This window comes from Rutidosis leptorrhynchoides, chromosome 8 (assembly GCF_046630445.1).
Source record: "Rutidosis leptorrhynchoides isolate AG116_Rl617_1_P2 chromosome 8, CSIRO_AGI_Rlap_v1, whole genome shotgun sequence".
Classification (NCBI taxonomy): Eukaryota; Viridiplantae; Streptophyta; class Magnoliopsida; order Asterales; family Asteraceae; genus Rutidosis; species Rutidosis leptorrhynchoides.
Genome location: NC_092340.1, coordinates 171,613,550 through 171,636,924, shown reverse-complemented (window position 1 = coordinate 171,636,924; position 23,375 = coordinate 171,613,550). Strand labels below are relative to the sequence as shown.

At 35.5% G+C, this 23,375-nt stretch overlaps 2 protein-coding genes and 1 long non-coding RNA gene across 4 annotated transcripts; 2 read left to right on the top strand and 1 right to left on the bottom strand.

The window, feature by feature from the left end:
• The first annotated feature begins 8,524 nt into the window (after positions 1-8,524).
• Positions 8,525-12,196, top strand: LOC139862813 (cysteine-rich receptor-like protein kinase 2). The gene is made up of 8 exons (XM_071851447.1): positions 8,525-8,968; positions 9,401-9,816; positions 9,939-10,061; positions 10,163-10,287; positions 10,643-10,853; positions 10,933-11,164; positions 11,260-11,413; positions 11,608-12,196. Exons 1-8 carry the CDS (start codon positions 8,592-8,594, stop codon positions 11,866-11,868), a joined length of 1,899 nt encoding a protein of 632 aa, XP_071707548.1. The 5' UTR covers positions 8,525-8,591; the 3' UTR covers positions 11,869-12,196.
• Positions 10,662-14,127, bottom strand: LOC139862814 (uncharacterized). The gene is made up of 3 exons (XR_011764287.1): positions 13,731-14,127; positions 11,817-12,553; positions 10,662-11,728 (listed from the first exon to the last, which is right to left on the bottom strand). It is a non-coding gene; the product is annotated as an uncharacterized lncRNA (long non-coding RNA).
• On the top strand, positions 13,557-19,533 carry LOC139862812 (cysteine-rich receptor-like protein kinase 43). 2 transcript variants are annotated; one of them, XM_071851445.1, is made up of 8 exons: positions 13,557-13,986; positions 14,385-14,800; positions 14,922-15,044; positions 15,124-15,248; positions 15,447-15,657; positions 16,062-16,293; positions 16,381-16,534; positions 19,063-19,533. In XM_071851445.1, exons 1-8 carry the CDS (start codon positions 13,613-13,615, stop codon positions 19,402-19,404), a joined length of 1,977 nt encoding a protein of 658 aa, XP_071707546.1. In that variant the 5' UTR covers positions 13,557-13,612; the 3' UTR covers positions 19,405-19,533. The 2 variants fall into 2 exon arrangements, with proteins under 2 accessions (XP_071707546.1, XP_071707547.1); XM_071851446.1 differs by having other exon boundaries at positions 13,757-13,986; positions 14,420-14,800.
• The last annotated feature ends 3,842 nt before the right edge of the window (positions 19,534-23,375 follow it).

Sequence of the window (23,375 nt, the reverse complement as noted above, 5' to 3'; positions counted from 1 at the left end):
CATTATCTATAACAAATTTTCGGGTTATCATTTCTGCAATCAAAGCCCTTCTTGTATAGTATCTGGGCTACGTGGTTATTCATCCCCTACCTTTAACAGGCTATAATGCGTATGCTCAAACGATCCCTGCCAAAATTTTCCCTGGATCACTCCATATTCCTCATGTAGTAACATTGGAACTTCTGCATGATTTACTTCAATATAATCACGCTGGCCTGGCGTCATTATATTGTACTAAATCGTACGTTCATTCCAATATCACTTCATATGATCAATGAAACGTGATCACTTCAAGCTCTACTCAATTTCATCTAACGGTGCTTTAACTATGCCATCTCAAAATAGAATCTACATAACTAATCTCACAATTTCTCGATGTGGGTGTGTAGGTTCCGTAGATCATGCATTAATGCCTAAATGTCCTGATGTTTCTTCAAAGGTTCAGATTCAGGTAACGTTGTTAGGTTCCTTCTAAATATTCAATCCAGGTCTCGCGTCGAGTTGTACGTGTAGCAAGTAGTGATACGATATGTCTCGAGGCGACTCCCAAGTCTTTGGGTATGGCTGAACATCAGTAGAAGACACTATGGCCTTATTAAAGGGGATGCCTTCCTGGCTTCTCCAATGTCTAGGAGTGTTAGGGACCTAAGTCCAGAAGTGTCGTTAGATTGTCGAGCAGTGGTGAAGAATGAAAGAGTTAAGTGACGGTCATGAAAGAGTACAGGGTATGTGTCAACTGAACAATCTTCCAGATTGCGTGAAGTAATGTTTCGATCTCTGGAACGGTGGAGCAGTAGTAACAGGTGGATTACACTACTAGTTCTTAGGGTTAGACGAGCGGGAAAGTAGTTCAGGAAAACATCTGAACTGGGAAGGATATGTTCTCTACGTCGGTACAGCGAGTAATAGGCAGGTAGCAAGAGTGAAATCAGGCATATCAACTACAGCAGCCTAGATCGTTTACAGCAGCACGTAGTATGGCAATAGTAACAGTATTATACCGAAGTAACATGTTAAAAGCAGATAGTAGCATGCAGTAGCGAGGGTAAGCAAAAGCATACAGCGAGTTTACATAACAGTAAAAGGGGACGGTAGTATGCAGTAAATTCATACAGCAGTAGAAGTAAGCAGTAACATGCAGTAATATATCACAGTAGCATGCAGTAGTGAAAACATGTAGCAGCATACGGAATATAGCAGTAAAAGTAGGCAGCAGCATGCAGTAAGTTCAGCAGAAGCAAGTAAACTAGCAAGTTGTAGATTAGTCCTATTAGTGAATCCTACTCGGGTCGGTCTTAGACTCACTAATGCAATCTAATTCCCTACAACCAATGCTCTGATACCAAATGTGATGCCCCGTACTAAATCATCATGTACGGACCATCAACAACAGGATCATTACAAGGTTAAGTACTATATGCGATTTCAAAAAGAGTTTGCATTCGTAATAAAAGTGACGTCATAACCAACGTCAAATGTTTTACATCAAAAGTATGCTTCACTAAGTAGAAGAAATTAACAAATGAATGTGACCCCAATGGTCGTTACAAATCATCATTTCAAAAGTACTAAAGTTTGAATACAAAAGTAAGCATTCATGCAGTGACATCTCTAAAGCAGCGGGTGTCTACAGCAAGACTAGTATAACAGCGGAAACAACCTTAAGCACCTAAGAAAAACATGCTTAAAAACGTCAACACAAAGGTTGGTGAGCTATAGTTTAAGTATAACAGTAATGTAAGGTAGGCCACGAGATTTCAGTGCTACAAAGAACGTTTCAAACAGTAATCCAAATCAGTATGATAAAGTATATGTTTAACCGTGGGCACTTGGTAACTAACTTAACGTTTATACCCCCTGAAAGTACACTTGGAAAGTGCATATATTTACGAAGTATTAAACACTCATTAAATGCTAGCGCTACTAGCCCGAGTGGGGATGTCAAACCCTATGGATCCATATCTAAGATTCGCGTTCACGGTTCAAAAATCAATGATTAAACGTTACCGAGCTAAAGGGAATGTTTATGCCGTTGTATAACCCACACACATATAAGTTTAAGTACTCGTGCCTAGTATGTAAAACGTAAAAATGCGCATGTATTCTCAGTTCCCAAAATAGTTAAAGTAAAAAGGGAATGCTATAACTCACAATGATAAAGTAGCGGTAAAGTATGGCTCGGGAAATAAGCAAGTGTGTAGGTCCGGGAAGTCCTCTACCTAAGTCAAATAGTACTAAGTCAGTAAATCGTCCGAATAGGTTTAAAAGTATGTAAATAAGGTCTTAAAGGTCATCATCATTCATCATCAACAAAAGGCGTAAAGTAAGTTTCGTTTATGAAAGTAGTTTAAAACAAAGGCTGCCTTCGGTCAGTCACCACGGCCTCTACCCTTACTGAAATAAGGTGATACCAGTGGCCATGGCTCCATATATGAGTCCTTTAGTTGTGGTAAAAATTCCAGAAGCAAACTCGTCTTCGTTTTACCGTGGCGACGGTTTAAGTACGAGTAGGTCAGAATTTTCTGCACAACGTTAAAAGGACACAGTGACGATCGGAGGGCCATAAATCCTAAACCGTAACTCGGATTAAGATGAGTCCTAAATGAAAAGTTATCTACTAGAACTGAGCTAACTGAAAATCAAGGTTACAGCAGCCCAGGTCGTACGGGTCAGACACAGAAACAATAAAACAGTAGGGTCAGTAGGTTCCGGTGGTTCTTGGTGCTCGATGCTTATCATGGTTCTCATTCTTGATGCATATAGCTTCAAGTGTACAACTCGTTGATGTGTTTGCATCATTTTCACCAAGGTTTGACCATCATAACCCAAGTGTAAGTCTAAGACATGAAGCACAACTCACTTAAGTGTTGCAAGTGTTTTGATGAACCAAAGTTACATCAAAGTCTTAGATTTAACACATACATGAACTATAAAAGTAATATTGAACTACAAACTAGAAAGTAAACTAACTAATCAAGATCTTAAGATGTAGAACATAGTTCTTAGTTAGATCTTGAAGATCCAAGACCCAAAAGTCTAGATCTAAATTATTAAGTTAAATCTAACACAAGTGTATGAAGTCATAACTAAAGAGTTACACTTCCATGTTCTTGAAATCTTAAAGTTAACTTTTAGTTTCAAGAAGTATGAGATCAAGACTAACTTGTAATACTTGACCATTTAAACCAACAAACATGAAATTAAAGTACATAATATAAAGAAATAAACTAAGTAACCAAGTTAATAAGTTCATGGATTTCATACTTTAAAGATTCAAGCCTAAGTCTTGATCTTTAAGAAAGTAAACTTTTAAGTTTACAAACATGATTCACAAGTATGATTTTTACAACCATGAACTTACAATCTTTAAGACTTTAAAGGTAGAACATAAACTAGTAAGTTTATGTTCTTGAGTATTCTTGTAAATACAAGATAAATGAAGAACAAACTAGCAAGTTTGATTCTTGATAATTAGTAAGTAATAACAACAAGTAAGTAACTACAACAAAGAACTAGTAATAAACAACAAACAAAGATGATGATGAAGAGTGACTTGGGCTACGGTTTTAATATAAAAAAAAAGAAATATGAAGCTTGCTACTTACAAGTATTTGAGAGAAAAAAAAAAAAGAGAGAAAGAAAGGTAGTAAATGAAGTGTGTGTAAGTATGTGTGAAGTGAATGAAATATGCAAGATAATACTAGTAGAATAAGTTGACAAAATTTGAAAATAAAAACATCCTCCAAGGCACTATGGCCGTTGGTTTCTACAAGGGGAAAGGAGGAGAGAAAAGTCCACAAGGTTACGTCATGTATTTGACTAAAAAGATGGTTAATACGGGTGTTTACATGGGAAAGGTACAAGTACCTAGATTCTTACAAGTTAATCCATCTAGTTTGTTTCTAAAATAATACTTACATGTGTAATGGGCTAATAAGTCCATTAAAGAAGTAGGGTGGGCTTCTTAAGTCCATTAACACTAATAAAGGCCCAAGTTCCATTAATTGACAAATTAATCCAACAAAGCCCAAGTAATTAACTAGTAACCATAGTTAATTAAAATGATTAATAAAAATTAATCATGAATGTAAATAATATCTGAAAATATTATTCGTGAAAGTTCGTGTGTCACAAAGACGTTTCGGGCATTTAAAAGTCAAGTATGGTAACAAGTAAATGTATATAACAATACATTCGTTTAATCACAAGTATTAATAATAACCATTATTAATTAAATATGGAAAATTCAGGGTCGTTACAGTCCGATTTAGTGTTATATGTGTTGTACACTAACGATTTTATAAACGGATATGTGTTGTCCAAGGGTTAGTTATATATGTGTTGTGCACTAACGGTTGTTATGAACACCAATAGGAAATTAGAGTACCATTCCTTTTACGATTGGTTAACCATGGTTGTATGAATTGTGCATTAGCATACTTAATTATGAACTATATGCTTTTGTTATTGCTAGCTCAATGTGAATTGCGGTTATTGGTATATGCATAATGTTTTGCATGGTTGTCGAATTGCTAGCTTGTGTACGGTATTGTGTAAGTGTTTGCAAGTAGATATATTATATATGTATATGTATAATTATTGCATTCACTAAGCTTTGCTTACCCTCTCGTTGTTTACCTTTTTATAGGTTCGGTTGTGGACAAGGGTAAGGGCATCATCTTGGATTAAAGATCCCGTCGTTGTTAGAGAAAGCTTTTGGGATATTTAGCTTTTGGAGTTTGACCGAGACTTGGGTAGTTTAATCCCAAACACCATGCTCGTAGTGTAGTTTGGTACTTAAACTTTTTGATAGTCGAAACTCATATTTTGTATTAAACTCGTAAAACGGCCAATGTGGGCCCCGCTTCTTAAAACTCATCTTATTAATGGAATGTGTTAGTTTTACATATTTGAATATGTTGTTAAAAGCGTTTTGTCTAATTATGTCGGGAAGTGGCCAATCTTTTTCGCATTTCAAAACTTTTGGGACAGACCAGAATGGCTCGCAGCGCGGCCTTCTGGCGCGCCGCGCCATTTGCTGATCAAACAAAATTATTTTTTTTTATATTTTCCGCGGGTTCGTTTGTGTTTTGGTTTGGGTTGTTACAAATTTATGTACGGAGTATACTAAAATCAAACTAACTTAATCATAACTTCCGACATTCTAACAAACTACTAACTAACTTTCACATAACTGCTGACATTCTAACAAACTAGTAACACAGTTTTTTAACGGTTTAGCGGCTAACTAATACTCCCTCGATGATGAAATTTATATGAATGAGTAAAGTTTTATATGTACTCATTTGATACAACTTTCATCAAGTATTATAAAAGACAGAAAAATTATTTACAATCAAAATTATGAATTGAAACCCAGAATTATTAAATTAGAATTATTAAATTAAGACAGAAGGATTATAACTGATAATGATAAGTTACATTTTGGACCCTTATACTTTATATATTTATAACTAGCGCCGTTGACTTTATGACTTCAAATTGTTCTATAGTAATGTAAATTGACTGTGGATGTGATCTCATTGGGATTAATAGAAAGACCATTAATTAATACAACCACCATTTGGCACCGATAGTATTGACAAAATAAAAATAAAAAAAGAATCATTGTGTTTACTACTAATATTAATACTTAATACAAAATGTCTAATCAATCAATATTTAATATTTTGTATAATAATAATAAATAATAATAATAATAATATTGAGTGGTGCTGCTGTGGCAGTCTCGGATGAGTTGGTTGGCTCTATTACCGGGGTCGTTAATCTCTTTCTAGCTGGAAGGTGCCCTATGGAATTAGGAGAGTATATTGCTAGTGCTCCCCTCACACCGCTTGTCAAGCCCGGCGGTGGTCTTCGTCCTATAGCTGTGGGTACTGTTTGGCGACGTCTTGTTTCGAAGGTTGGCGCTGCTATGTTTGGCCAGTCTTTGGGAAGTTACTTCGATGGTCTTCAATTTGGTGTTGGTGTTTCTTCAGGTGGTGAGGCAATTCTTCATGCTGTGAATCGGTTGATTGAGGATCGTGGCTCTGATGTTGGCCTCTCTATGTTATTAGTTGATTTTCAAAATGCCTTCAATCTAGTTGATCGTACGGTCATGTTACGTGAAGTTCGCCGCCTTTGTCCGAGCATTTCTCGGTGGGTTGAATTTTGCTACTCTAATCCAGCCAGATTGTATTATGGGAACCACACATTATGGTCTTCTCAGGGGGTACAACAGGGTGATCCCCTTGGTCCGCTGCTTTTTGCTTTGGTCTTACAACCCTTGGTTTCTAAAATCAGAGATAATTTTGAGGTTTGTCTTCAGGCGTGGTATTTGGATGATGGCATTATTATTGGGGACACTTTGGTGGTGGGGAAGGTTTTGCATTTGATTATGGAGGATGGGCCTCGTTTTGGGCTACATCTCAATGTTGAAAAAACAGAAATTTTCTGGCCTACGGAGGACCCTCGCAGCAGACAAGTAGGTGTCTTTCCTCCTAATATTGCTCGGCCTTTAAATGATGTTAAGTTGCTTGGGGCCCCGCAAGTTCCGATCCTGGTTTTAGTAGTGAACTGGTGATGCAAAGGGTGACCAAGTCCATTGCGCTTATGGATAAGGTTGCTAAGCTTGATGATCCTCAATGTGAGTTGTTGTTGCTTAGGGCATGTACGGGAGTTTCTAAACTCTACTTTACCTTGCGTACTTGTCCTCCTAGTATATTTGAGGAGGCTCAACGCGCTTTCGATGGAGCCCTTCGATCTTCCTTGGAGCGTATTGTTACTGCTTCAGGGCCTGGGTTTGGTGATTGGCAGTGGCGGCTTGCCACCTTGCCATTTGCATTTGGAGGGCTTGGTGTTTATTCTGCGGGAGATGTTCGTCTTTATGCTTTTCTGGCTTCTCGATTACAGTCTGCTGGGTTGCAGACCAAGCTCCTACGTCATGCGAGTATTGTTGGTCTTGGTCGTGCTTTTGAAGATGCATTGGGTCTGTTTAATAAAACGGTTGGGTTTGATATTTTAGGTAATCCGAGTGAGGTCGCTGCCCCAATACTCATGAAGAAATTGGCAGATGTTTATTTCTCAAAGGTTACCGCTTCTGCAGAATCCACTTTTTCGTTATCTCCCCGACAATCGGCCTTATGGAAATCACAGCAGGGTGATCACACCTCTGCTTGGCTAAGGGCAGTCCCTATTTTGGGGTTAGGTCAGGCGATGAACGCAAAGACTTACCGATGTGTGTTGTGCTACCGGTTAGGTGTTCCATTGTTCTCTATCTCGACGGCATGCTCTGCCTGTTCAAGGGTTTTTACTGGGGATATTTTCGGGGATCACGCGGTGTCTTGTGCTGGTATGGTGGGTATTAAGCATCGACATAATATTGTCCGGGATTCCCTTGTTGATGTTTGTTATCGATCTGGGATTTCAGCGAGAAAGGAGGTTGACATTGGGTTGTCTAGAGGGAACGACAGGGCCCTCAGACCTGCAGATGTGTTACTTTATTCCTGGGATTGTGGTCGCGATGTTTGTGTTGACTTGACTGGGTCTTCTCCTTTGACATAGTCTGGGCTTTCTGACTTTGTCCCTGGACGTGCTGTGATTGATGCGGCTCGTCGGAAGCGGTTCAAGTACGAATCTAGTTGTCAGGCGATTGGTTATGGTTTCATTCCTTTCTCATTTTCTTCCCTTAGGGAATTAGAGAAGGAGGCTGTTTCTTTGCTAAAGCGGGTTCAGAAGAGTTCGATGGCGCAAGATATTGGTGCCGGTGCTGCTGCTCATATTTTTAGTAGGATAGGTTTTGCTATTGCTAGAGGTGTGGGGGCCCAGATTGTCTCTAGACTTCCCCCTAATTTTTTGTAAGTTTTAAAACTTTTAAGTTTATTATTATTATTATTATTATTATTATTATTATTATTATTATTATTATTATTATTATTATTATTATTATTATAATAATAATAATAATAATAATAATAATAATAATAATAATAATAATAATAATAATAATAATAATAATAAAATAGTAGTATGTCATCATATAATCATGAACCGATAGTATTGACAAAATAATAATAATAAAAAAGAATCATTGTGTTTACTACTAATATTAATACTTAATACAAAATGTCTAATCAATCAATATTTAATATTTTGTATAATAATAATAATAATAATAATAATAATAATAATAATAATAATAATAATAATAATAGTCAAGTATGTCATCATATAATCATGAGGGTGGTGGTGGCATGGTAAGACCCTGACCTTCCAATGTGAAGGTCAAGGGATCGATTCCTTGTACAAACAAAGTTATTCTCTCTCATAGCCATGGAGGTTCGTCTGCAATGATTCTGGGTCGTAAAACGGGTAGTCGCCCTTGAAAAGAAAAAAAAAAGTATGTCATCATATTCACATTCTGTTGACTTTTCAACAACCACCTAGTTCTAGGATGCTATGATTGAGTAGTAGTTTTCTATCAATATTTGACATTACCAAATTTAAATATAAGCTAAACAACAAACAACCTCATGAATCCATTCTTTTTCTTGTGAACTTGTTCTGGGTTCTCTTAGTAGCTGCTGCTATATATGGCTGTCCTAGTTGTGATACTTGTGTTATTATTGATTCAGACAGGATATTCACAGTCAGTTAATCATGTAAACAATACTAACATCCCGATCCAACGGTTCTGTGGAAGTAACGCACCTGAAAATCCTTATAATTTTAATAAAAACCGTAACTCAACCTTTGATCAACTTAGAACAAATTTGTTGACAAATAGAGAGCTTTATGCTAGAGCACAAGATTTAAGTGGTGGAGATTCAGTCTATGCACTCGCTCGCTGCTGGAACTATCTTTCGGTAGATGAGTGTGTGGCTTGTTTTGATGTTGCGGTTTCTGTATTCCTCAACTGCCAAGTTGGCATTGATGGTGCGTATGTCTTATTCGATAACTGCTTTGTTAGGTAAATAAGGTCTCATCCTTTTTACATCCTTACTTGGTTGTATATTTATGTGTCTTTTTTTTTATCAATGTTTAATGTACACAAACTTGGTGTATTCTCACCTTGGCATTGAATGATTGTTTAATTTGTAAGTGTCAGAGCCTAACATACTTTTGAAAAGTAATTATGAAAGGTTGGTTGATGAACAAAAAGAGAAGTATCATTAGTTTAGAAAACAAATCACCCAAGATAGCCTAGATGTTAGTCCAGGGCATCCTATATATATATTTTTTTTAATATAATTTTTTTCCACCCTATCTTTATTGGAGTTATAAAGAGCTTGAAGGATAGAGTTTGATGCATAACTTGTATAAGTGTTACGAGTCACCATTTATCGTCATTCTTGATAAGCTTGGAAAAGTCTTAATTAATGTTCTATTTAAACTGGTTAAGGTACGAGGACTTCGATGACTTCTACAATAATCCGGATGTCCAGCAGGATGGGGATGGCACTCTATATTCATCGTGTGGTAATCAGTCATCATCTCATTCAATATTAAACTTCAATCAAAGTGTAGGCGAGTTTTTATCAGAGATCAGAGATGTTACTCCGAAAATCTCTAATTTATATGTGGCATCTGCAAGGCAAATTACAAATGTAAATACAACAGTGTACGCGATGGCACAGTGTGTTGAAAGCACAAACCAGGCTGTATGTCGAACCTGCATGAATGCAGCTTATGACAAATTAAATGATTGCCTACCAAGTACAGAAGGAAGGTTTTTCGATATGGGTTGTTTTGTAAGGTATTCAGAGACTCAATTTTTCAATGACAACCAGACAATAGATATCACAACTGTCTTCAAAGGTGACGCCACTAACTGTAACCATTTTAATGTGCTGATTCTTAATAACTATTTTATATGTTGAGTATATAACAATTTTATAATAATATATGATATGGTATGAAATATGAATATGATATTATAGGAACATCAAGTAAGGTAGCCATAATTGCTGGAGCCCTTGGTGGTGTTAGTCTTTTGCTCATTATCCTTGTTTTATTGTTATTGTATCTACTAAGGAAGAAGTCTAGTAAGAAGAATGAACAAGGTAATTTTATAACGTAAAAATTTTCACATCTTCTTCCACATTATTTTCAATTTCATAATACTGATAACAATTCCCCATATATATATTTCCTTCCATTATAGATGCACTAGATGCAGAGGATTTGGAGGGGGCAATAAGGTATAATTATCGCGATCTAAAGTTAGCAACTCGTAATTTCAGCGAAGAAAATATTCTTGGTAAAGGAGGTTTTGGTGAAGTGTTCAAGGTAATCAATTAGACTAATTCATAAGGAATTCTAAAATTTTTAATCACTCTTACAACTTGAAAAAATGTAACATATTTTTATTTTTATTTTTATTTTTTTATTTTTTTAGAAAAAAACATGAAATTAAATAAAAAGGGTATTTCACCCAATAGTGAACTATCTTACAATACATAGAGAGATTGAAATGGATTTACATGCCTCAGCCATATCCATTCAATTATAACATGCTATGTAACATATATGTACACAATAAAAATAGCTATAAATTTTCACAATGGAGCATGAATTAGTGTTGTCCGTTGATTAAGGGCAATACATTAATCAACCACTCATAGTTTTTTGTATGGTTTAACAGGCAACTTTTGAAGATATGAGTGTTGTGGCAGTAAAAAGACTTCATGTGGAGAATACTAGAGCTAAAACAGAATTTGAAAATGAAGTTAAACTTATAAGCCATGTTCATCATCGAAATCTTGTACGTCTCCTTGGATGGTCTACTAAAGGATCTGATCTACTTCTAGTCCTCGAATATATTTCGAATCGAAGCCTTGACAAATTCTTATGGGGTAACTTAATATAATTATTTACATATAATAGTCATGTTAACTCACTTATGTGCTAATAATATATATGGTCATCATGAAGGTCAAAAAAAGGGTACTTTGAATTGGACCCAAAGATATGAAATAATATTTGGAGTAGCTAGGGGCCTTGCACATTTACATAGTGAATTTCATGTGAAAATTATTCATAGAGACATCAAATCGAGCAATATTCTACTTACAGATGATTTCAAACCCAAAATAGCAGATTTTGGGTTGGCAAGGTTTCTACCAGAGGACCTAACTCACATCAGTACTAAGTTTGCTGGGACATTGTAAGTTTAATTTATTATACATTTATTCCGATTCGTATAATTCTCTTTTTTGTCTATTTTGTTTCCTTAGTTGTTACTATTTGATGCAATATTAGGGGATACACAGCACCAGAATATGCACTTCATGGTCTTTTATCGGATAAAGTTGACACCTACAGTTTTGGAATCGTAATTCTTGAAATAATTAGCGGTCGGCGGAGTACTGAAGTGAAATCTGATCAACTATCTACTGATTACCTTCTCGAAAATGTGAGATTCGATGTTAATACCATCTTGTCATTTTTTATTTTTTTATTTTTTTTTTATTTTTAGATAAGAGTGCCAAATGGAATAAAAAACAGTCAAAAAATATATAGGAGGGGTGGTACATCAAAAGACAAAAAATTAATATTGATATATTTTTTTTTAGCTTATGAACTAGTTTTCTTTAAATTAATAAACAGGCATGGAAGTTATATGAGAAAAAAATACATTCGAACTTCATTGATAAGATGTTGGACCTGAAGCAAGAACAAGAACAAGTGATGAAGATCATTGAGATTGCTTTGTTGTGTACCCAGTCACCTGTTTCACATAGACCAACAATGTCAGAAGTGGTTTTGATGTTGCAGGAAGGTCAATCATTAGGAAAAAGACAGTTAACAAGACCTACTTTTGTGAACAATCAAGATAGGAGAATTCATATAGGCTCTTCAAGGAATTGAATTGCATTTAAAACCGCTTACAAAGGGCAAAATGCAATAGAAGCAACTTGACAACCACATACTACTAAGACAGAAAGCTAAGTATGTGAACATCATATATACTTACTTTTGAATTCACACAATGATAAATAGTGAGATTTTTTAGTTGTTCAAAAATAGTACGGTGAAGTTACTGCTCTGTAATACATATGAATAGATTCGTAGACCAGGCCTCCGGTAGCACAGCCGACACCACGACGGACTTCACGGTCGCCAAAGAAGCCCAAATCTAACAGTTCGAAGAAGATCAATTTACACTATTTTCACACCAGAGAATATCTCTCACATACAAGAAGAAAAATTTGAATACATAAAAACAATGGGAACCGTAGATCTGCCTTATGTTGACAACTTGTCATAAATTGCAGAATAACTCTTGAAGAATGAGGAAAGGCAAAAATGACCCCTTTAGTATGGAAACTCAGATGCAACTGTGTCTGTGTATCAATATGTATCAAGCCTTGAACTAGGTACATTAATTAAATACAATTGATACGTGCACAAAGCACTTGAGTCTTCTATCTTGGCTGCTGCAATCTCCAAGCTTGACTCAACACTCTAACACACTAACTGGAACTTGACTCATGAACATTTAGAAGTAGTAAACCATCTTCAAGAACTCCAAGAGAATCCACTTCAAGTACACCTGCATATCTTTACCCAGAACTAAGAAAAAGAAATAAATAAAGTGTAATATGTTCCTTGACATTTTTATACTGTTAACAGATTACAATTTATGTACGGAGTATACTAGAATCAAACTAACTAACTTAATCATAACTGCCGATATTCTAACAAACTACTAACTTTCTTTCACATAACTTCCGACATTCTAACAAATTAGTAATGTAGTTTTAAACGGTTTATCGGCTAACTAATAATCCCCCGATGAAATTTATAAGAATGAGGTAAGTTTTATATGTCTTTTATTTGAAATAACTTTCATCAAGTATTATATAACACAAAAAAAAAATTATTTGTAGTTAAAGTTTTGAGAAAAAAGTCAACCCAGGACTATTAAATTGAGACGAAGGACTATAACTGATATTGATAACCTACATTTAGGACCCTTATACTTTAAATATTTACAACTAGCACTCTTTGACTTTATGACTTCAAATTGTTCTATAGTAATGTAAATTGAATGTGGATGTGATCTCATTGGGATTAATAGAAAGACCATTAACACGTGATGGTACAACCACCATTTGCCAACAATTATTAGCCATGAATTGATTATCGCAATTTTGTACGAGTACTGTACACATATATCATGTATTTAATATAATGGATCCATGTATTGGCAGAAAAATTCATTATGTTTACTACCAATATTAATATTTAATACAAAATACCTAACATTAACAATCAATCAATATAATAATAATAATAATAATAATAATAATAATAATAATAATAATAATAATAATAATAATAATAATAATAATAATAATAATAATAATATAATAATAATAATAATAATAATAATAATAATAATAATAATTAATAATAATATATTAGTCAACTATGTCATCATATTCAATTCGGTTGACTATTCAACCACCTAGTTCCAGGATGCTATGATTGACTAGTTTTCTATCTTGACATTAACAAATGTAATATAAGCTAAAAACAAACAACCTCATGAATCCATATTTTTTTCTTGTGAACTTGTTCAGGGTTATCTCAGTAGCTGCTCCTATATATGACTCTCCTAGTTGTGTTACTTGTGTTATTATTGATTCAGACAGGAAATTCGCAGTCGGTTGATCATGTTAACAATACTAACATTCCAATCCAACAGTTCTGTGGAAGTAACGCACCTGGAAATCCATTTAATTTTAATCGAAACCGCAATTCAACATTTGATCAACTTAGAACAAGTTTGTTGACAAATAGAGAGCTTTATGCTAGAGCACAAGATTTAAGTGGTGGAGACTCAGTCTATGCACTCGCTCGCTGCTGGAACTATCTTTCGGTAGATGAGTGTGTGGCTTGCTTTGATGTTGCGGTTTCTGTACTCCTCAACTGCCAAGTTGGCAATGGTGCGTATGTCTTATTCGATAACTGCTTTGTTAGGTAATTATGGTCTTATCCTTTTTACATCCTTACTTGGTTGTATATTTATGTGTCTTTTTTTTATCAATTCTTTAATGTAGACAAACTTGGTGTATTCTGACTCAGAGCCTAATATACTCTAGAAAAGTAAATGAAAGTTTAACTAAGAAAAAAATCAACCAAGATAGCCTACCTTAAAATTGAAATATATCTTGTGTTGGGTAGGAAAAAAGTTCAGAAACAATCACGGGATAACCTTGTTAGTCCATGGCATCCAACTTTTATTTAATAAAATTTTTTTAACCCTATTTTATTGGGGTAAAGATAAAGAGCTTGTATAAGTGCTTTGAGTCACCATTTATCGTTATTCTCATAAGCTTGGAAAAGTCTTGAATAATGTTCTATTTAAACTGGTTAAGGTACGAGGACTTTGATGACTTCTACAATAATCCAGATGTTGAGCAGGACGGGGATGGCACTCCATATTCATCGTGTGGCAATCAGTCATCATCTCAACCAATATCAAACTTTAATCAAACCTTAGATGCGTTTTTATCAGAGATTAGAGATGTTACTCCGAAAATCTCTAATTTATATGTAGCATCTGAAAGGAAAATCACAAATGTAAATGCAACAGTGTACGCGCTGGCGCAATGTGTTGAAAGCACAAACCAAGCTGTTTGTCGAACTTGCATGAAAGCAGCTTATGACAAATTAAATGATTGCCTACCAAGTACAGAAGGAAGGTTTTTTGATATGGGTTGTTTTGTAAGGTATTCAGAGATCCAATTTTTCAATGACAACCAGACAATAGATATCACAACTGTCTTCAAAGGTGAGCTTACTAACTGTCAACCATGTTAATGGGTTGATACTTCAACATTTATGTATGTTGAGTATATAACATCTTTTTAATTTTAATTTTAATAATATATGATATGAAACTGATATCATAGGAAACTCAAGTAAGGTAGCCATAATTGCGGGAGCCCTTGGTGGTGTTAGTTTTTTGCTCATTATCCTTGTTTTATCCTTATTTTATCGAGTAAGGAAAAAGTCTAATAAGAAGAATGAACAAGGTAATTTTATATCATGTAAAAATTTGCATATATGGTTCTTCCAAGTAAATAACTATTGCAACCTTATCTTCAATTATAGATATACTAGAAGCAGAGGATTTGGAGGGGGCAATAAGGTATAATTATCGCGATCTAAAGTTAGCAACTCGTAATTTCAGCGAAGAAAATATTCTTGGTAGAGGAGGTTTTGGTGAAGTGTTCAAGGTAATCAATTAGACTAATTCATTATGAGTTCTAAAGTTATTAATCACTCTTACAACATGAAAAAATGTAACATATATGTACACAATAAAAATAGCTGTAGCTATAAATTTTCATAAATGGAGAATAAATTATTGTTTTCCGTAGATTAAGGGGAATACATTAATCAACCACTCATAAGTTTTTCTTATGGTTTAACAGCCAACTTTTGATGATATGAGTGTTGTGGCAGTAAAAAGACTTCATGTGGAGAATACTAGAGCTAAAATAGAATTTGAAAATGAAGTTAAACTTATAAGCCATGTTCATCATCGAAATCTCGTACGTCTCCTTGGATGGTCTACTGAAGGATCCGATCTACTTCTAGTCCTCGAATATATTTCTGATGGAAGCCTTGACAAATTCTTATGGGGTAACGTGATTATAAAATTATTAACTCAAATGTGATTATGTATATATAATGGAAAATGATACTCACACACTCAATATTGATCCATATACACCTAATTGACTATTATGTCCTTATTTACAATAATAGAGGTTTAAATCCCAAGATAAATATAAGGATATAATTGTAAGTTTTATGATAAAAAGTGTGTATGGATCAAAAACTGGTGTGTGAGTATCACCTCCCTAGAAAAATCTGAGGCTCACTCGCTGCCCTAAGCCCTACAGTTCCAAACTACCTTAATGAAATATGAAAGCGGCATTTGGAAGTGTTGCTGACTTAGAAACTGAGCTCTCACAAAGCAAGTCATATATAATACTCAAGTTAAACCTATTTGTATGCTAATAACATATATGGTCAACATGAAGGTGAAAGAAAGGGTACTTTGAAGTGGACTCAAAGATATGAAATAATATTTGGAGTAGCTAGGGGCCTTGCACATTTACATAGTGAATTTCATGTGAAAATTATTCATAGAGACATCAAATCGAGCAACATTCTACTTACAGATGATTTCAAACCCAAAATAGCAGATTTTGGGTTGGCAAGGTTTCATCCAGAGGAACTAACTCACATCAGTACTAAGTTTGCTGGGACATTGTAAGTTTAATTTATTATACATATATTCCACATTATTTTTTGTCTAATTTTTGTTTCCTCTGTTATTACTATTTGATGCAATATAAGGGGATACACGGCACCAGAATATGCACTTCAAGGTCTTTTATCGGATAAAGTTGACACCTACAGTTTTGGAATTGTAATTCTTGAAATAATTAGCGGTCGACGGAGTACTGAAGTGAAATCTGATCAACCATCTACTGATTACCTTCTCGAAAATGTGAGATTCGATTTTAATAGCATTTTATTGTTGAGAAATTACGGCCTCACTAATTTCCACCACCCAGCCCAACAATAATAGTAAAGAAATAAGAACAATACACAACACAAGATTTAACGTGGAAACTCCAAAACAGGAGAAAAACCACCGGCCCCCAAAGAGCGAAATACACTATATCACAAATTGTTACAATGATATAGACGAATCTCTTAAGCCAACTACACTCTCCAAAATATTTAACTAATACAACTCTCAAACAAGGGTAAGAAAGAAATAAATAATCAAATACTTAAAGTATATTGATTGGTGTTATTTGGAATGAAGACTTAGCCCCTCTTATATAACCAAGTCACTCACCCCTCACATCTTCCTCCCACCAATGTGGGATAAACATATCTTCTACTAGCCAAAATAAACCAACAAATCTCCACCTTTTGGATAGAAGAAGATAACCATGCTTTCACATTGCAAGGATAACCGATGTAGACGCTTCCTCGACGACAACTTCAAGATCCTCATCTTCATGCCGTTGACATTATCTCCCAAGAGACAAAACTTGCATCTTCATCGAACATTGTCTAAACCAACAATCATTGTCATCACAGACAATCATAACTCTTAACAAGAATTATCATACTCCACCATAAAGAGTATAGCACTTAGAATATCGCATTCCAAGCATTTCACCTCGGCACATGTTGTTGAACAACCAGCTGAAACTTTATGGTGCAACTTCCCTGTTTGGCTTTCCCGAAAGTCCCATCAGCTACAACATCAGTTTCCACCACACAACCTGCATCAACGCCAAACCAATGCCCATGTGTAATTGTGGAACCGCTAACGAACATCCCTTTCCACGGTGGCGCGGATACACCATGAGGATGACGTGACTTCAGAGGAATTCGTCACTCTCCGTAACAACGGAGACAATGTTAGCATCTTTGGAGCCATTTGCCGGATTAGCTCCACCGGGACAATTAACCCTTACATGCCTAGTCTTCCCGCACTTCCAGCATGTCAGATTCTTTCTAGAGTTTCTCTTCTGCCTATCCGAACACAACAGTACCGTAGCTTCTGATGACGAGACCCCGTTACCTTCCAATCTTTTCTCCTCGGATAGGAGCTTGCTAGTAACATCTTCAAACTTCAACGTTTCTTTCCCGTACATTAGAATAGGTTTCATGTGCTCATAGGACGATGATAAAGATAATATCAACCTCAATGCTTTATCTTCATCATCCACTTTAACTCCAATAGCTTCCAGTTCTGAAACAATACCATTAAGAATACTTAGATGATCTGAAATCTTTGAACCCCCATCCATACGCAGAGTATGAAATTGTTCTTTAAGACACAACCGATTTGAGATGCCCTTGCCCTGGTACAACTGCTCTAGTTTAACCCAAAGCTCCTTTGCCGTTGATAACCCGTGCACATTTGCAAGCACGTTCTTTGCAAGACACAAACGAATCGCACTTGCTGCCCTCAAATCCATATCATCCCATTCTTCTTCATCGAACTTACTGCTAGAATCACTGCCAGGAACAAGGGTGGGTTTACCCTTCAAAGCCTTGTGTAAACCAGACTGAATCAACACATCCTTGACTTGAACCTGCCATAAGCCAAAATTGATCCTCCCATCAAATTTCTCAACATCAAACCTCATTGGACTGAACTTCGACATCGTATCCGTATCCTATAAACAACACTTTCTCTGATTTTGCTCACGTTTCGAATAGCCAAAAGATGTAGCAGGTAGCCAGGACCCTTTAAATCGGAAATCCACAACTAGGCCACTAACAAATCCAACTATTACTACGAATCAGAAAAAATATTGTCTAATCAGATACCATATACGATCAATAGAACTCGTTTCTGATGTGGACGATCCACTCTCGTGGCAACCACAGAGCATACTCCGACTCCTATAACCGAGACCCCCGTCAAACCTGACGCTCTGATACCAGTTGTTGGGAAATTACGGCCTCACTAATTTCCACCACCCAGCCCAACAATAATAGTAAAGAAATAAGAACAATACACAACACAAGATTTAACGTGGAAACTCCAAAACAGGAGAAAAACCACCGGCCCCCAAAGAGCGAAATACACTATATCACAAATTGTTACAATGATATAGACGACTCTCTTAAGCCAACTACACTCTCCAAAATATTTAACTAATACAACTCTCAAACAAGGGTAAGAAAGAAAGAAATAATCAAATACTTAAAGTATATTGATTGGTGCGATTTGGAATGAAGACTTAGCCCCTCTTATATAACCAAGTCACTCACCCCTCACATCTTCCTCCCACCAATGTGGGATAAACATATCTTCTACTAGCCAAAATAAACCAACATTTATTTTTATTTTTATTTTTATTTATATAAGAGTGCCAGGTGGAATTAGAAACAGGGGAAAATATGTAGGAGAGAGGGGTACATTAGAAGAAAATAAAGATTAATATTGATTTTTTTATCTTAATTTTTAGCTTATGAACTAGTTTTCTCTAAATTAATAAACAGGCATGGAAGTTATATGAGAAAAAAATACATTCGAACTTCATTGATAAGACATTGGACCTGAAGCAACACGAACAAGAACACGTGATGAAGATCATTGAGATTGCTTTGTTGTGTCCCCGGTCACCAGTTTCAAATAGACCAACAATGTCAGAAGTGGTTTTGATGTTGCAAGAAGGTCAATCATTAGGAAAACGACAGTTAACAAGACCTACTTTTATGAACAATCAAGATAGGAGAATTCATATAGGCTCTTCAAGGAATTCAATTGCATCTAAAACCGCTTACAAAGGGCAAAAGGCAATAGAACCAACTCAACAAGCACATACTAAGACAGGAAGCTAAGTATGTGAACATCATGTATAATACTTTTGAATTTACACAATGATAAATAGTGAGATTTTTTAGTTGTTCGAAAATAGGATGGTGAAGTTACTGCTATGTACTATATATTAATGGATAGTTGAACTTACATATAGCTATAGTTTCATTAAACGTCGTAGTGTCAATTTTAAGCCATCAAATGAATGCTTATTCATCTAAGACTAACTTAGACACAAACATAAGTTGTATTCGAAAAATACTAATTTAAATACCTCGATACGGTCATTCGGGAAGTCCCTCCGAAGATGACTCCCATACAATTCTTGCGAGAGTTGGGGAAGCGACAGAATGCCCGCCCCTTCATTATTATTACTAAGATGGAGAAGAGCTGAAGAGCGGTCATTCAATCACCATAATTTCATTTTAGCTCACCTTGCAAGCGGGAGAAACGAACATAGGATCATGTCCGTTTTCTTCTATTGCTGTTGATATCACATTGAGAGCATCTCCTTCGTGTTCAGGATGATCGGATGAGAGATCCCCCTCCGACTCTGAGAAATCGGTCGAAGTCGAGACTTAACAAAAGAAGTAAGCCTGAAGTGTTGCGTAAGAATGGGTTGTCAAACAAAACGAAACGTACATGATTTTTAGCACTATAATGAGATTGTCATTTCCCTTATTTAGTTCAACAAAAGCAGGTCATGATTTAATTTAGATTCACAGACTTTTGATTTCTTTCTTAATTTTCGAATATGATTAAAAAAAATAGACAAGTGTGTTTAGGTTATTTCATAAACGTTAATGTAAATACCTTATGTTTAAACAAAAAGATAGGTGTGTTTAGTTAATTTCATAAATGCTCCTACCCTCTCCACTTTCAATCACTCCAAACCCTAAACTTATCTCTCTGGCGTTGTCATCTCCTCGGTCACTGGTTTTACGCTGGTGGTCCAGCTTGCTTTCTTGTGTTCTTCTCTTTCTTTTCCTCTTCCATTTTTCCATTCATTTCTTCCCATTTCTGGCGTCGTTGGATTACTCTTTGTCTTTTTTTCGCGCTCAATTAAATTCAGATATGTGTACCTATTGTACCCTGAGACCTATATGGTGGTGTTGTGGGCTGGGTACCAGGTTGCTTGGACGACTCTTTGTCTTTTTTTCATTTTGTATTTCCGGTAACGGTGAAGTTCCAGCCATCCAATCTCCATCTCAGCGGCTAACTACATGCGGCGAGTATAATAGTTTCATTGTGCTTTGTGGTTGGGTGTATTGCTCAGGGTTGTTGGTGATCGTTTCTAAACCTTTACGAGTTTCTATTTTTTCGATTATCTTGGGTCGCCTATTTTTCTGTCTTTTCGGTACCCTTGTTTCTCACCATTATGATGGTTTCTGGCCGGTTTTTAGGTTGTCTTTGGCATGAAAGTCTCAGCCAGCTAACTAGTTGTAGTTTTTAGCTTTTACTTGTCGGCGCCTTGGCGGTTTCACCACCAGAGAGTTGGTGGTGGCCGTGTTCTGTTTTTGGCGGTGGATGTCTCGCTAAAGATTCCTCTATCCACTGTTATTTTGTGGAAGCTTCACCACCCTATTGTTAGTGGTTGTTGTTGATATGGCAGGAGAGGGTTGACTTTTGATGAGTTTTTGGTGGTCGAATTGTTACCCGCTTCTGTAATTTTTTCGTTTAGCTCCATCCTTTTTGGTCTCGTCACTCGGGTTCGACCAGGCGACGTTTCCTTGTTGTGGATCTAGTTTTGAACAGGGTGATGTGGTTGGTGCAACAGTTGGGGTCTCATGTGCTACAAAAATGAATTTTGATGCTGCAAGTGATTCTGAGTCAAGGCGGATTCGGCGAACATTGGTATTTTCCCAAAATTTGGTGGTCTTCGTCAAATGGTTTGGTCTTTCCGGTTCTACGAGTGCCTTTGGTTGCAGCCTTGGGTTCTTAGTTTAGCTTCCCTTGTATTTTTGGTTCCACGTGTTGGTTGCTAGATTTAGTTTGATTTGTTTATTTGTTTGTTATCTCGTATGTTGCTGGTGTTATCTAGTGTTGTATATTTTTGTCTGTTTTATCGGTTTTATACTATGTTGATCTTGAAAGAAAATCGTGTGTACTTTTAACAATTCAGATTAACGCAGCGGATAATAAAAATAATAATCTTTTATTATTTATGAACAAAAATTACAAGATTAAATAACCACTTATTTAATAAAACATACACACGATAAATCTATCCCATAGATCAAGTTACACCAATAATAATTGTCAAGAATAAAATTACGAAGTGGAGTTAACGGTATACCTTTCTTGAAGAAACTGATGAACGAAGAGAAACCTACGATCAAAGGGTATGACCGTCTCTTTGGATAGTCCACTACACTTTCAAACAACGCCAATGGTGCTAGTCCAAATCCAAACAACTTATTAATATTAATACAATCAGATTATATTAATACTAATATGGCAAAGTAATGCAAATAATACTCCGTAAAACTTTTCGTACAGAAATCGTAATATGTGGTTTTGTCTTTTTGAGGCTAAAAGTAAAAAGGCAGAGATTCTATCTCTTTTCTTTTTGCGTGAGAGACACCACACCAAAGAAGGAACATATAAATATTAATTCTCACGACTCATTAAGTCGGCAAAGTAAAAAACGCGTAGTAAAAATATGTTTCCAAGTTTTACGTGATTTCAAAATCTTTTCCCTTTTATTTCATTACTCGTCCACTAAAGAGTAATTAACTAATATTTACATTTAATTAATTAATCAAACAATTAATTAATTAATTAATTTAATCTAATAATTTAAATATTCAATTAATTCATAACGGAGTATTTTAATTTGTTTCGTTACTTGAGTAATATATATACATCTTATATATATTTAATTTGACGTATAGGTGTATATATGTGTGACCCCAAAGGCTCAAATGAATTTAGCCATATAGTTATATGTTGTACCTTGTACATTAATCCTACAGACTCCCACTTGTGCATGGTATAACACCATGCAACTATACAAACAATGGATACCGTCTAGCAACAGGTCATTGCCCCTAAATTCACGTGAGGATAGTTTCTCGGAACTGCTTATACTAAGTGTTAAATGTCATTCGCCCCTTTGTTTCAGATACTTTAGTTAAACTTGAGATATGGATCGTTAGTCATTCTCATTTGTTTAACAATTTTATTTTCTCGATCTTAGAACTGAATTAGATCACCAGACTAAATAAGTATCATCTTAATTACATCTGAGTGCGGCCACACAAATATCTTATTCATTCATCGAGGAGCTCAAAAGTATCTAACTCCAAACATTTTGGAGGAACAAATCATGTTTTGCATACACGTGTCTCTCACGAGCTTTACATTATACCCAATGATGGCCTTTATTACAACCTTATTTAGGACAGCATTTAACTATATTAAAGTACAATGTTCCACACATCAGAACCGGCGTGCATCTCAAGTCTAAGGACATAAAGACATAATCACTAAAAGATTCACTACTGACAACGATCCATGTAGTGACATCTCGGATGGGTCATTCCAATATTCATCATCAATGAATACATATGAATTTTGGACTCTACAAGTTAACTATTAATCATCAATAAATATAACCAAAACTTCATATTAATCTTAATTCATGTTATTCCCATAACACGATCGATTATGGAGATTTTGAATAATCAACAATTATTCATGGATTAAACATGCTAATATAGAACACAATGATATAAATGAAAACGATCATACCATCAATATATCAATTCATTATGATAAAACTGTTTAATGTTCCAAAAATATCCAAATACTAAATTACAAATTAAAAAGATCAGCAGCATAACGAAGTCCAATACTACTAGCATGATCATCATGCTTGTTGTGTGTCATGAGCTTAGTGAACGGGTCAACCACATTATCATCTGTATGAACCTTAAGAATACTAATATCATTCCTCTCAATGACTTCTTGAATGTAGTCAAACTTTCGAAGA